At 44.4% G+C, this 15,234-nt stretch overlaps 1 protein-coding gene and 1 long non-coding RNA gene across 4 annotated transcripts in view; both read right to left on the bottom strand.

The window, feature by feature from the left end:
- Positions 1-15,234, bottom strand: part of lrp1bb (low density lipoprotein receptor-related protein 1Bb) — a 387,404-nt gene that overhangs the window by 268,251 nt on the left and 103,919 nt on the right. For all 3 annotated transcript variants that reach the window (XM_085136443.1, XM_085136442.1, XM_085136445.1), the window contains one exon: positions 7,170-7,666. In XM_085136443.1, coding sequence (XP_084992569.1) covers positions 7,170-7,260 — 91 coding nt within the window. In that variant the 5' untranslated portion in view covers positions 7,261-7,666. The remainder of the gene's footprint in view (positions 1-7,169; positions 7,667-15,234) is intronic.
- LOC146501148 (uncharacterized) lies at positions 4,716-7,162 on the bottom strand. The gene is made up of 2 exons (XR_014869971.1): positions 6,248-7,162; positions 4,716-6,153 (listed from the first exon to the last, which is right to left on the bottom strand). It is a non-coding gene; the product is annotated as an uncharacterized LOC146501148 (long non-coding RNA).

The raw sequence follows: 15,234 nt of genomic DNA, 5'->3' as shown, positions 1-15,234 counted from the left end.
AATAAGGATTATAATAATACTGGTCTGAGTAAATGTATTCATCTACAGCCATTTGTGCTGGTTCGGCACTGATGGAGCTGCTAAGGTAACCTGCCACTGTTTCTGTCTAGTGGTCAGCTGGGTAGCTTCAACGCTAGCATCGTAATGCTAAATAATTGATTAAACAGATGGCTGAAACAGCCAGCGGGTAACTGGCATGTACTACCCAGGTTAACATTTATTACAACTGTTCCATATTTTGGTGCAGTTGAAACGGGAGCTTTACCGACCTCCTGTTGCTGCACCACTCTTCATGTGTTCAGCTGCTAGTGAGGGGAGGGGCTGCTCACCTGCCTACATGCAGCAGTGATGTGAGAAGAAATGTTTTTTATTTTAACTTTAAAATAATCAAAATGTTAAGGCTTCCACACAACTGTGTTAAGTAACTCTAAAGAAACTGTCTGCCGCTCATTTAACTTTTACTAAAACATTGAACTGACTCAGAGAAAAGCTGTTAAGTTAACCTGCACTAAAAGAAAATGAAATATCACTATTGTTGGTTTTAAATATTCCTCTTTAGTGTACTCATCAAACAAATTGATTTTTTAAGATTACTTGAGTCATGTCTGGTATATCAATGAAATACTGTGTTTTTGTAAGTCAATTCAATACCTCTTTGTTTAGTAATTTCAACATTTTAGAGTAAAACAGTGAAATTCACAGGAGCTCTCTCACCTCTTTCTACTCAGTCATTTAATTCTAAGTTATTTTAATCTTTGGCTCTTTTCTCCTTCCCCTCACTCTCATCCAATCACAGCAGATGGCCCCGCCCCTCCCTGAGCCTGGTTCTGCCGGAGGTTCCTTCCTGTTAAAGGTGAGTTTTTCCTTCCCGCTGTCTAAAGTGCTTGCTCATAGGGGGTTGTCTGATTGCTGGGGTTTCTATGTATTATTGCAGGTCTTTACCTCACAAAATTAGACAACTAAATTGAGTTACTTAACACAGTTGGATAGAACTACTTGACTTTTTCAGTAAATCCAAATCAATTTTTCAGTTCAGTTTTTAATTGAAATAATATAAATGACACTAATATATTAAAGAAAACATAATTTGTTCAGTAAATTATTCAGTAATTCGGTGCTGTTACAAATCAATTTCATATCTGATAATAATTTGTCATTTTTAGAATAGATATAATATTTCATTCTAATTTTTTTTTTTTGACAAACCTGCTCTGTACATGCTTTCATGTATCCACAGTACTAAAAGATACTAAATTTTTTATAATTTTGGTATCGAAATATATATAATAAATAGCAGTTCTGGTGACATGCTGAGTCTGTTAATGTCTGATATGGTATTAACATGAAAAAGAAGTATTCTCTGCCCAGGTACAGTGATAAAATTAAATCTTAACACTTGTTGAAGCTGTTTGTTAACCAGGAGATCATATTATTAATTATTCATATTACAAGTTAATAATTCAGAAAACATTGTACCACAAATATGCCAACATCTGTAACCAACAGTGACAGAGCTCTCCATACATGGTGAATGCTCTCGTCTGCAAACATACAAAAAATAAAGTAGTTCAACATCATCTTAAATATTTTGTAATACTAAGAACATTTTCTGTATCAATTTGTCATTTCTGGATACATGATGTGAAATATGTAGCTGTTAGCTAACAGCATGCCAATAGTGAATCAGAGAGCTTTGTTTTTTTCTATAACACAAATCAGTAACAATAATATCAGCCTGTCAAGTGTCGGGTTGAGCTAGTGATGCTGACGGGTCTTTCCTCCGTCATATTTGAGCAGCGCTCCACATACATCCTCTGTAGTGAAAGGTCCCAGTTATATCTCAGCACTGAGGGAAAGGTTTGTCTCATGCACTCGTTTTTTCATGCATTTTGCCAAATGATGTCAAACGAACAAAGCACGCCGTCGGTTCCTGTAGGCCCGTCTAGACATAATGGAGGAACCGGATGATGGCAACAGTATGATTTACAGCGTAAGAATCCACCGCTGCTGCATTGAACGTCTGTACATGCTGAGCACACAATTGTATCTCCTCAGGGTGCTGCCTCCATCCAGCTAGCTGTTCACCCTTTCAAACTGACAGACATACTTTTAGCCTGCGATGGAGGCACTTTTCACCCCATAGGATACCTCAAGAAAGACGTTTGCTTAACTCAGACCTTGAGCTTCACACTCCAACCAACTTTAACCTTTACTATACAGCTAGTTAAAGCTACACATCCCTGTTTCATTGTTCATTTTAGCAGATGGTCTCATTGGTGCAGAGATTTTTTTTTACATTTTAAAAGTACATCACCTCACCCTTACATTTCATTTTATGATGTGTTCTATCGTGTCTGTCACCTGCTGATGACCTCATACTTAACTCGACTTATGGGAGCAGCAGCGTATCCCACTACTGCTCGTATGAGCCCTACTTTCATTAGCATATTTGGCAATAAAACAGTAATGCTTTCCTGGATTAATAATTCATTCAGAAGTTTTTTATGAGAGGAACCATATCTGTATACAGCTGAGTTAAGTTCTTAGATTCAACGCCAGCATCATGGGATTTCTCTAAAGACAAACTTGCTGATTCAATATTCACCTTTTAAATTATGTAACATTTTGGAAAAATCTAATATCAAACCCCATGCCACCCACATAATTAAGTCTTCCCAGAACATTAACCAAAACAGATCATGTGGGTCAGAAATCTAGCTCCTCCTCCCATTGATAATCAATGCTACAAGTCAATTTACAGCCAGTGGCTTCCACAACCTGAGCCCACTGCATTACTTATTCAATTGTAGCCCATTAAGGCTGTGAGAGCTGATATTAAAGGTGACACGAGCAAAAATCTAACAGCTTCCTTCAATAACTGTTCCATACGAGGCGTGCGGGGCCGGATCACTGAATTCGACTGTAGCTCGAGGCCATGCTTCACCTCTGCCCTGAGATAGATGTAAGAGCTCAATGACAGCAGCACTTAGCTCACATCACCAGATAGATGTGTCAGCTGTTTTAATGTCTTTACATAGCTCATAAAAGACTGAATGCCACCCTGCAAAAGTGCAGTCTAAGCACTTGCCTCAAACAAACCTCAGAAATCCTGCCACGACTATGTTTAGAGGACTTTTGGGAGGAAAAAGAAAATACAGAGGTTTGGAAGAAGTGCTCATATATAACTGCATCTGACCGTCCGCAGATGTAACGAGCTGACAGGCTTTTTCTGACAACTTGTCTGGTTTTCTAGCCAAGACAAACCTATGAAGCAACACTTAACAAAAAGCACCTGAAGCACAACTCCTGGATGCCAATAACAACAGCAGCCAGTAACCGCTTCACAAATGTCTCCTGGCTAACAGAGCGCAGGCTAATGCATTCGACGGCACGCAGCGTCTGTGTTTATGTTTTTACCGGTATGATTTCTTAAATCATCAGAGCAGTCAGGTGATTGCAGGTTATTTTCAGTCCTTAAGATCCCCGCTTGCTGAGGTGCACGCTTTTGCTGCCTTGTCAAAACAGGATGTGGACAGAAAATTGAGCTACAAAGGAGCAATCGCAGCTGGAGGCCTCTTCTAGTGTTAATGGTTTCCAGAAAAAGACGTAAAGCAGCTATGAAAACAGAATTCGGTCCAACCTTTGAAGGTCACCTGCTAGTCGCTATCTAATATTTCTCCCCTAAAAACAACAACCTGATCTTCATATAACAGCAGCTTCCAGAACGCCAACAAGAATATGGAACATGTCTGTTTATTTTGTTTGTTTAAAGGTGCTAAAACCAAGTGATTTACATAATATCCATTTATAAAGTCCACTCACAATTTACTGTGTCCTAGCTGTCTGTTGAATGAGTAAGGGTACAAAGGCGACATTAAGCAGGATGGACATTTTTCAAGCAGTTCCTGTAACCCTACATTATTTTAACCCTCGGCTTCCTGTCACAGTCGCTCCTGCCGCTACAGCCAAATCAGCCCCTTCAGGTTGGACTCCGTCATTTCTGCTTCTGAGATGTGTTGCTATCCTCGCCACGTGTACCTGTCTGCCCACCTTCATGTGTGAATTTACAATATTAAACTGTTCCCTCCTGCAAGGTTGCTTTTTGCACTCATGTTCTCCTCACCGCCTGTTTTTGTTAGCACGGTTACAGATAAAGTTTGTACATCACACTTTCAGTCTCAAGTTTATTTTTGTGAACTCTGGAATTGCTAATCAGTCCCGGAGCCTTCCTCTGCTCCGATTTGTACCTGAGCAGGAGCAGATTCCTGAGGTTACTGATATGTTTGCGTGGTTTAGCAAATGGCCTCTGCATAATCCTGCGAGGTCTAGCAGAGCAGTTCGAAACGAGTCGTGCAATTCGACGTGAAAACGTTTCGGTAACAACTGCAGGTAGCAGTGCTTACATCAGCCTCCTCTTTTGGCGCTCTTGCCGTGCGAGGTCTTCTTTGGCAGACTTTCTTGTGGCTTCTCGTACCTTAACCATCTCAGCTGAGCTGTCAGGATCGTGGTGCTAATACTGGCAACTTCTGCCTGCTTCAGCACTTCAGAGTCAGGAACTTTGTCTCATCATCTTAAGCCCACGATGCTCCCTGAGAGTCACCTCAGGCAGTGGAGGTGAAAACAGTTCAGCATTTTGGAGCGATGACTATCAGTCTTACATGCATACAGAAAAGATGAGAGGAGCTTTACAGGCTTTCAGCTTCGTTTCTGAGTCATTCGCTGTTCGTATCGACCCGTCAGCCTGACAAAAGCTGCGCCTGCCTGCACAGTTGATGCAGCACGCTGTGGCTTAAAAGTTTAAGTTTGTATATTCATAGTTGCAGCAATATTTTAAAATGTACAAGAAAGAAAAACTGTTTCCTAAATTTTTTCTGAATAAATAAAAATATATTACAATAATTTCATGATGAGAACTTAAAAGGATGCCAAAGACATGCTTTTGTTTCTCAAATGGTCCAAAAATGTTAAAATGATCTTGCATTTCTTACAGTGTGGCCTTCAGCACTATATTCATCCTGGCAGGAGTGTTTGGTGGAGTCCACACGTTTTATGTCTTTATTGTCCAATGATGAGTGTTTAGACAGTAACATTTCAGGAGCTCACAACTGAGAAAATCTACCAAGTCCTTATCTCTGCTGGCCAACGAGCTGCACATAATGCAGACGCTGAATGACTTCTCCCTCATCGTGATTCTGGTGCTTGCCTTTGCACACATACACACACACGGGCACTTACATACACTTCTGCGATGGTATCTGGCTATCTCACTTAATTAGCCTCTAAAGGCAGCCTCCCTCGTATTAGTGGATGTGCCTTGCACTATACTATCGTCTCTTAAATAGGGTATACATTACAAACAACCTTGAGCTGTTTGCGGCTGGTGATGCTTATCTGGTGCTGAGGTCAGTGCACGGCATCCAGGTTTTTTTTTGTTTTTTTTTAAATGAAATAAACAGGTAGTGCTGCGGCGTGTCCAAATTTCCAAGCCTGTCCTTTTGTTAGATGAGCAGCGTACTGCCACACCAGCTGATCAGGTCAGTCTGCTCAATGTTAGATGGGCGCGAGCGATAAAAGGGGAAAAACAAGGTGGAAGCCTTTCAAAGAGCTCGTGCCATTGTAGGAATGATTCTGGAAATGCCTTTTATTCATGCAGAGAAAACCACGGGCTCAGTATTTGGCATTCAAAGTAACAACGCTGCTACCACAAAGCAAATTAATTTCAGACTAATTAGGATAAAAACCAGCTTTGGTGTTGAAAGAAAAATGAAACGCTATTATCATTACCGTCCATTTAGACACAGCTACAAGAGCTCCCATTTATCCTGGGAACAAATGGAGCAGGACAGCACACGGAGATACAGGGTCCAACTTTCCAACTCGGATTTCTCTGAAAGTAGATTTGGAACCTGTGTCTGTGAGTCCGCCCCATCCTATCTGCTGTCCTTCTAAATACTGTTATAGCAGCTCGATGAGCCATTATGATACCTGTTTTTACTCTCAAGCCACACCTCCACCCTCACAGAGCAGGAGGCAGAGAAAGGTAGCTGGTTTTTTGTTGGTTTTGGTGATTTACAGTGATTGGAAGGCAGGCTCATGAGTCTCCTTCGTGAAGGTCTCACAACAAGCAAAGCAGCCCTGACAAAGATGTCTCTGCTGGGGAACAGAAAGTGGGAGAACTATGAAGCAATCATGACAACAAATCAATGGGCATGCAAACATGTCCCTTACAACTGCATGTTACACTCACCACAGTTTGTCTTTGGGGGACGATTAATGCAACCAGCCCATGACTCAACATGTAAGTACTGAAATGGGAGTTTTGAAAGGTTCACGGTAAAAGTTGATGTTTGACTAGAAGGATAACTACTTCAATTCAATTCAGTTGTATTTTATACTGTAAGGTAGACCCTACAATAATACATGCAAACTACTAAATCACAAATATTTGGTGTAATTAAAAAGCCCGCTGATAACCTCCTTTGGGTTTTCAGAAATTCTCCGTCCTTGCATACTCTTAATAAATTCCTGTCTATGAATGCAGCTGTTTAACAAATAGCTCGAGCCTAATAGGCGCTTAACTGGAGAAAATCCCGACAGTGCCTGCTCGGTGAAGCCGGGCTGCTCGGTGACTCGGATTTTTAGACTGTGTGGCGGAATTCAGATTCACCCAAAATGATTCCCGACATTACCCGAGCACGGAGCCACTGCACCGCGCACACCGCTGCGCGTCCGCACGGCACAGGTATACCGGAGAGACAGCACGCACCCCGGCACCGGGCTCGGTCACCTGCTGCATTGGAGGATAGCACTGCTACGCACCTGCAGTCAGAGCCGCCGAGGCTATCCCGGTATATCCACGGGAACGTTCCTGAAAATGCCCACGCGGGAAAGCGGTGCAACACGCACGCTCGGGGGGTCACCGCACAGGTGGTAACGTTATTTGTGGTCCAACAACTGGGGGGGGGGACATTACAGTGAAACATCCTCAATTACAACACACAGAGACGGACTTAGTGAGGTATCCCACCGACCATCAACTCTCCATCGTTCAGAAACACATTCACATCCAGCTGCTGCTGCCCGTCACGGCGCCCACACTGCACTAACGGCGGCCCGCGCTGCCAAGTTTCACCGGACTGCGCATTCCCGACGGCCCGGTGGCTCCTTACCTTTCTCCTCGTCCGACACCGTCGATGGCTCGGCGCAGGGAAATAATCCCGAGAACAGGGCTAGAAAGGCGAGTAGAAAAAACTCCGACATGTTTTCGGAGAGCGGGCTGTAAAGAGCCACGGTGCTTCTCCTGCTCCTGCTCCGGGTCCGGGTCCAGTCTCCCCCTCCACCACCACCCGGTTGTCGAGCGCCGTTATTCGGTGATGTCCAGCGGAACCAGTGCGCAGAACAGTGCAGCGCTCCTCCGGCTCCTCCACAAACGCACACCGCCGCTTTTCAGAGCGAACAGACGCACCGGAGACGGCAGGAGAGGAGAGGACAGGAGAGGCGGGGTGGGAGAGCAGGAGGATAAGGAATGAGTACGTTTCCTGTCTTTTCTCAGTGATTAAATACCGTCAAGGTGGCGCAGCTCGCCTGGAATTAATCAAATCCGTTCGCTGTGCAGTCAGTGGAGTGGGTGGGTGTCAGCCTGAGGTCCAGGGGTGCAGAGGGGGTCCTTAAACAGAAGAAAAAGTCAGAGGATGTAGGATGAGATGTGAGTAATCTCGTCAGACCAGTGACTTCACTGCAAATACAGAGTTATGCAAAAGCACATCCAGGGGGAAAAAGGTGCGTGACTAAAAAGAAATAAGAGCCTTTCTCAGGTGAAGGATCCAGAGTGACTGCACAGACACAGCTGAAACAAAAAGCACTGAAGAGACCACTGCAGTGAGGTGTTGTTTAGCATAGATCTAAAGCACAGACACCTCGTTACTCTATCACAGTGATTCAGGACTTAATGTCAGAACAGAACTCTCTGCTGGTCCTCGAATTTGGGACCAATTTGATGCACGTTAACAGGAATGTGTGATGTTACACACACATGGAGACGGATGCTTAGTAAAAGCAAGGCCGTGTGAAGAATAGCTTCCAAACTTTCTGTGTTCATGTGATTTTATGTGTTCTTTGTTTTTCACAATGAACTGACCGAACCTCCATTAGGTCAGACACTGCAGTCTCCCACACCTATCCTGTCCTCTCTCCTCAACACGTCGGGATGTTACGCCTCGGGAGTGAGAACGGGCTCCTCTCCTTGTATTCAGGCTGACAGGCTAGTGATGGAAATTCTGGAGGAAGTTTGTTTTCAACTCTAAAGTATGCAAATGTGCAGGTAGTTCTTATTTTAGCTCCTACAAGGTAGGAAGTCCCAAAGAGCAATACCCGTTTTCAAAATCTTTATTTGTTCTCCTTTCAAGTTTCTCTAGAATTAAAAAAAAATAATAATGAAAGAGATGCAATGAACGGGAAAACTGCAGTGTGTGAACTACAGCAGGTCAAACGTCTCCAGTCTTTGCTGAAAGAAGCTGGTGATAATAAGCTTGAGAGGATAGCTGTGTGTGTTTTTAAATATCTTTTAGATTTGTTCATGAGACTAAATGTTGAGCGAGGAGGTGATTTTATCCACCTTGCTGCTGTCTGCTGGTATACTGGCAGGAGTCGCAGAATGTCTGCTCCTGTTGTTTGGTATGGATGCTGCATCTGAGCTGACTGTGGGGGATTTCAGAGGAGCGGGGTGGTGTGGCATCGTGGAGAAGTGGTGGTGGGAGAAAGAAAGACAATGAAGCACAAATCAGGACAAACCCAGAATCAGGTGCAAAGGTGGCACCGTTTTACTGAAGGAGTACAGGAAGTTTATTTAGTTGTAGGTGGTGAGAATATATCAGCAGTGGGTACACATATTATACTCATAGGTACTTCATTGTAGTGTGCCTAAGCTTTAACAGAAGCAGATGCAGCAACTGATCCTTTTAACACTGAGCTCAGTAAGTTTCTTGGAAAAAATCATGTTAAAAGCATTATTTGCATGTCCCAAAGTCTCCACATTTTCTCTTTTTCCAAATGCAAGTTACATCAAAACATATTTTTATTCACTCAGTCATCCCGTCACACTGCTAAAAATCCAGCATGATAATAAATGGTTGCATTACTAACATTAATGTGAAACAGTCTGTCCGAGTTTATTAGTGAGCTGTCCAGAAGTCCAGGTCTGCAGTGTTGTTGTGTCACACTGCTAGCACTGCACAGTTTTCCAAACAGAGAGAAACACACAGATGAATAATTGTGGAAGAGTTTTGTTTACTTCCATTTCTGAGAGCACTGCATCGTTCTTTCGGAATCGCAGCGGTGACATTTTGACTGAGCGGCTTCAACTTTTTCTGATGGCTATAAAGTGCTCTGAATGATTCATATGCGGCAGCACTACAGCTGTGTTAGCTGGGAATATGCTGTACTTAGCTGCCTCTTCATCTCACCTTTACCCTTAATTAGAAAGAGTCAACCATCTCTGCACAATCACACGAGCTTTAATGTAATGCCATTGTGGCAAATTTGAGACAAAGGAGGGACGCGCCTGTCGACAGGAGTCATGCTCAGTGTGGTCCAGCGGGCTTGGCTCGAGTGCAGATGTGTCAGAGGGAATCGAGAGCTCGCGGCAGTTGCACTACTGAACGGCAGAGGCCGGGGCAGCCTAATAGGCCACTCGTGCATAGCGTGTCACTCGCTTGCAGTACAGGTCCTGACATAGAGGGCTGGATGGAGCCTGTCCGCCTGTCACAAGTACACACAGACATGCAGCTACATAGTCGCACAGCCTGCAGCCCGCGTGACATCGGGGTCGTACATCTGTGTGAAGTGACACTCTGTGGGCTGTTGTGCCCTTGGAACTCCTCTCACTGACTGTCGTGAGTGATGGCACTGACGCTCGCCATGCCAGATCTCAGGCTGCGTTCGGCAGCACTTAGCGACTCTTGCTCTGGATGCCAGCGCCATTCTCCAAAATTAGCAGCCACTTTGACCCCGTTATAGTTGCAGGTTCAATACCGGGCTAATATCGCTGCCGTTGCGGTTTTTACCTCAGCTCATACCGTCGGCGTCCTCCCAACCGCAAGATTCGGCTCAGAAGTCAAAAGCGATTTTAGAGAATGAGGAGTGAGTCGAGCTCAGATGACAAATCTGTAACGACAGCCGTTTTGTTTCCTCTGACAGTTATTAGTCGGAAAAGCAGGAAATGCACTGAACGGAGGTCGGTTCTGTTTTGTTGTGGAGGGTGAATGCAGTCTTCTGCCAGGACCATGAAGTGATGAGGAGACACAGGTGCTCCCCGGGGTCTCGGTGCTTGTTAATCAAGCAGTGGGGTGACAGGCCATTGTGCAGCATGAATCACAGCACTCTCATCATGCTCACAATGACTTGCATTTTTTCTGGAAAGGGAAATGTGAATTGCACTTTTGTTGCACTCGGGGCAGTCAGTCTGTGATCGCAGACCTTTGTCATATGTGTGTGTTTCAGCGGGATGCACCACCATCCGACTGATTTCGGAGTCTCAGTCACAGTCAGTTAGCCATAACTCAACCAATAGCATGCATTTGTTTTTCCTGCAGCAAATACGGGCGCTTGTTCCTTTGCTATACGGCCTGTTGTTCAGCAGCAAATGTTAATGTGAGCCAACGTGTTATTGCATACAAGCTGATTGTCCCTCTATGCAATTTCATGCGCATCTTCGGGGTGGGGATGGGGATGGGGATGGGAGTGGGGGTGGGGGGGGGGGGGCAACATCATACGTTTAATTCTCACAAATCCAAAGTTGCTGTGATGCCATTTCCTGGTGTTGCACTAAGCTGTTTGTGGAGCAGTTTCAACAAAGCAATTTCAAGTTAATTCCCTTTGTGTGAGAACTGAAAAACGGCTCCTGCAATCTGTATTCATTCATGAGTGAAGGAGAAACCACAGCCCTGTAAGACGAGGATGGCGGGGCATGGGAGCTGTTTTGAAAATACTCTTGTTTTTGGGTTTTTTCTTCCTTTGGCTTATTATTAGATTTTGTTTAAATTTATTTTTGAAATTATACCAACACACTTTATCAACCTCAAGGGAAAACAAACAAGCAGACACATGCTCACACACATTTAAAGATGCTCTGTTTTCCACGGCAGGCAGCGCACCGATGTCTAACTTACTACTGCCATCTAGGGATACACAGGAGTCCTATTTGAACGCTGCCACATTTGTGCGTCTCGCTCAGCACAGTGGATAATCTATTTCAGAACTTTATGATTACTGACTAAAAAGAAAAAGCACGCTCATTGTTGGCCTATATATAAATAAAAATAGAAATAAAACCTCCCATTATTAAAAAAAAAGAAAGGCCTTCACTGTCGACCAATTGTTTTTGCAAAAATGCCCGAGTGCTGTCTGTGTGTGACAGTGAAGTCTGTCTCCTTCGCATTATTTTCAGCTGGTTCCCAGTGGACGGCAGGGTTGGAGGAGCCACAACACAGACAGCAGCTCGCCATCTCTCTCTTCACACAGCTGGAACCCACTCCTACTGAATAATGAACTCAATCTCAGCCTTGCCTCGAGGGGGGGCCTGAGAACCACCCTCAGCTTAGCAGAAGGCTTTGTAGCCCATGTGCACGTGCGCACACACACAGACGTGCACACGCCTGCACGTTCTTACTGTCATTCTCTCCTTCCACAAGTAGCTGTGTGAAAACTGCTCCACCGATTGGCAGCAGAGCAGAAAAAAACAGAGAGAAGTGCAGAGTCGGGATTGTGATGGAGGAGGAAGATAGGGAGGCGGTACGAAGGAGGTCGCGGTGTGTGCGTCTGCGTGAGCTGGAGGAGTACAATAGCAGTTTCCGAGCGGTTTCGACCCCCCGTACCTTTGAGGGTTCGCGTCAAGTGTTGCTACTGAGGAACGGGAAGATGGATCGGAAAAAGAGGGGCAGCAGTTGTGTGGTGGTGAGGACATAGGGGGCGAGATGAAAGAGACAGCCGCTGGGTACCGAGCTAATGAATGGCCACGCTTCCCATCGCTGATTGAGATTTAAGAGGTGTGGGTAGGTAGAGCTGAAGGGGGTCAGCAGCAGTGGTGAGTCAGCCGACCTTTCAAAAAGCCCTTCACCTCAACAGCCTCCGCGCAGAGCCCATTAACCGCAGAAATATGGCAGCTTCTGATTAGATCCGCCATAATTACCGAAGACGTTAATGAAATTTGTGGGCCGGCGCTCGTAGTATCTCAAAAAACAGAACGCACAACTTCAAAAAACACTGCTAGAGTGGCAATCTGTTCAGCGAGCATGAACACACACAGTCTGTTTGCTTGGCTCTGATATTTCTTCTAAGTGTCCTGTGCTTGCTTGTTTTTATTTTTTTTTAACTTGGTGTGCAGCCATCCAGTGTCTCTAACTCATAGTGACAGATCCACTTCATGGTGCTTCTTTGCACAAGCTGTGGCGACAGGCCAACAGACGTGTACGCACACACACACACACATCTCCTCAGCAACATCTAAATAGGTAATTATCTGACTTGTAAGATGGGTGAGGTGGCAGCCAGTATGCTCCACGTGATGAGCCTAAAACGAAAGCCTCTACTCAGCAAAGGAATATTAATTGCCTTTTCCAAGTCAATAGGCAGAACAGAGAAGACAGCGCCGGAGGGAGGGAGGGAGTTGCCTATCAACAAGCAGTGACTACCAACTTCCCAGCAAGGTTACTGAATAGCATCATTGTTGTCGTCTCCTTGTCGAAGGGAACAGCGCACCAATAATGTTGGCAGCCACGTCCCATGTCTGCTTTAAGGTTGCTTTGTGTGCGTCGTACCTGTGAAGACGTGACATATTTGTGCTGCTCTGAAGGTAAGAGGAAAAGGAACACAAAAATAACACGGAGGCAGAGAGAAAATCTGCAGGTTTTTAATGGCGAAGCCACTTGGAGAGGAAATAATCCATTATCCTGCAGGTTTTTATCATACCTGTGTGAAGGGTCAGAAATTGGTTTCCTGTGATCAGCCAGGAAAATCAAATACAGCAGTGATCTGGATGGAAATTCCCACTACAAAGCTCCCAGGTGCTGATGTGCTGACAGCCTCTTAATGGAGAATATTAGTGGTGCAGCAGGAACAGTGTCTTCTTTTTTTGGGGTTGGGGCTCATTGATATGCACCGTGGTTCTGTGCTGATAATTGCCTGCTGAGCTCCAGATCAATTCTGTAATTTGCTATCAAAACTCCATGATGTCATGTCTGTGCAGTCTTATCAGACTACCAGGAAAAAGAAAATGAAAAGCTGCAATAAAAAGGCAGATGGAAACTACAAAAATCAGAGAGCAAACAAAACCAATCAACCTAAAAAGGAGGAAGTGAAACAGTTTGACCTCGCAGTTTGCACAGATTGGAGCTGTCATAAGGACATATGAGCCAAAATGCTTCTGTCGTAATATTCATGTACAATCAGTTAGAAAATAAACACATCTTTGTACGGTGTAGAGCCAGCGCATGGCCTGATGGGATCAAACACCCTTTGTTCACGAGCTATTCCTTCATTAACGCTTTGATGTTGGTGCTGTAGCGTGATGGCTAACACGGTGGTCTCAAATCTCCCACGGGTGATCAGCTGAGTTCATATCTCGCTGCCACGAAGGCCACGGCATTTGCCTCGCATCATTTTCATGCACATCCAACCATTTTGTCAGCCTTGTACCCAGTCGCAGCTCTGATGGCATCTTGAAATAGACCACTCCTTCCCATCAGCACTGCAATGTGAATCCAAAGCATGGCAGCAAAATGCCACCCACACCCGAGCAGAGATCACTGTAGCCCCAGGGTCCAGGTTTCCTATTTTTCCCCTTCTTCACACAAGTACAGCAGAAGCCTGAACGGTCCCGGCGCATTGTGAGATTGCAGTTTGGTTCACGCGTGGACTGAGTTTAGCTGTTTTTACATAAAGTAATTAATTTACATGTACATGCGCGTGCTACAGTTCGGCCAGTGATATTAGTCGACTGTTGCGTGGTTGCCAGGTTGATGTCACGATATACAGAAAGAAGATTTTGTGAATGTAAAATAACTGTTGTAGGTACATAAATGCTACAAACGGCTCATTTAAACCCATCTGCTGCTGGCTGCTAGGCAACATGATTACTTCCTGAAATTTGCTATGGATAAGAACCATCAAGGGCCTAAGATGAAGACTTGGAAGATGAAGATGCCAGCTGGTGTAGGAGTTCATGGGGCAAAGACTAATACAAAGAATGGAAACAGAATGTAAATACAGTTTTTACAACAAGATGGCAAAATAATAGACAATAATAAATAAAATGAAACAAGCGGAGGAGGAGAGAGCTTTGTTTTTGGACCAAAAGTGTTCCTACTGTAGCTCACTTCTGAATTACAGCTGTTGGGTTTTGGCACTTTGGTAGGGGTCCGGCAATTACATGGACAGCTGCTTAATTCAAGAGAATGAATTACATATGGTGACTTTCATGTCTCAGAGAGTATGCATATTTTTTTCAAATATGACCGACAGTGACCGGAGAAAGAAAAATGTGAAAGACGTTTGTGTTAAAATTGCTCTGCAATAATCTCTGCAGTCATTTTGTCACTGCAGACCCATTTATTTTGTCATAATGACGTACTTAATCCATCGTTTGTAAAAGATCATTGAGATACTGCAGTTTTATGTCCATATTCCAAACTAAATAAAGGAATACAGACCTCTCTGCATTGAATCATATCTGTTATTAACCTCTGTCTCTCTTCCACAGCATGTCTTTATCCTGTCTTCCTTCTCTCACCCCAACCGGTCGCAGCAGATGGCCCCGCCCCTCCCTGAGCCTGGTTCTGCCGGAGGATTCTTCCTGTTAAAAGGGAGTTTTTCCTTCCCACTGTCGCCAAAGTGCTTGCTCATAGGGGGTCATATGATTGTTGGGCTTTTCTCTGTATCTATGAAGCGCCTTGAGGCGACTTTTGTTGTGATTTGGCGCTATATAAATAAAATTGAATTGAATTGAATTGAATGCTTCTGTACGTGAGAATTTTGCAACTGCTGCAGCTTATTGAGGGTTTTCAGCACATTGAGCCATGAGAGTGTGGAAATGGGCCGACATACACTGACCTTAAAGCTGAAGCAGCAAAATGAATTCATAGACTGTTAGTTTGACTATTTACTCCTGTGGTCACATCAGTGAAAAGAGCCTATGGACACGCTTACCTTATCAGACTGCAGCCTCATACAGTAAACAAGTAT

This window comes from Neolamprologus multifasciatus, chromosome 16 (genome assembly GCF_963576455.1).
Source record: "Neolamprologus multifasciatus chromosome 16, fNeoMul1.2, whole genome shotgun sequence".
NCBI classification, from domain to species: Eukaryota; Metazoa; Chordata; class Actinopteri; order Cichliformes; family Cichlidae; genus Neolamprologus; species Neolamprologus multifasciatus.
The sequence above is the reverse complement of the archived record's forward strand: the minus strand, read 5'-3'. Positions and strand labels throughout refer to the sequence as shown.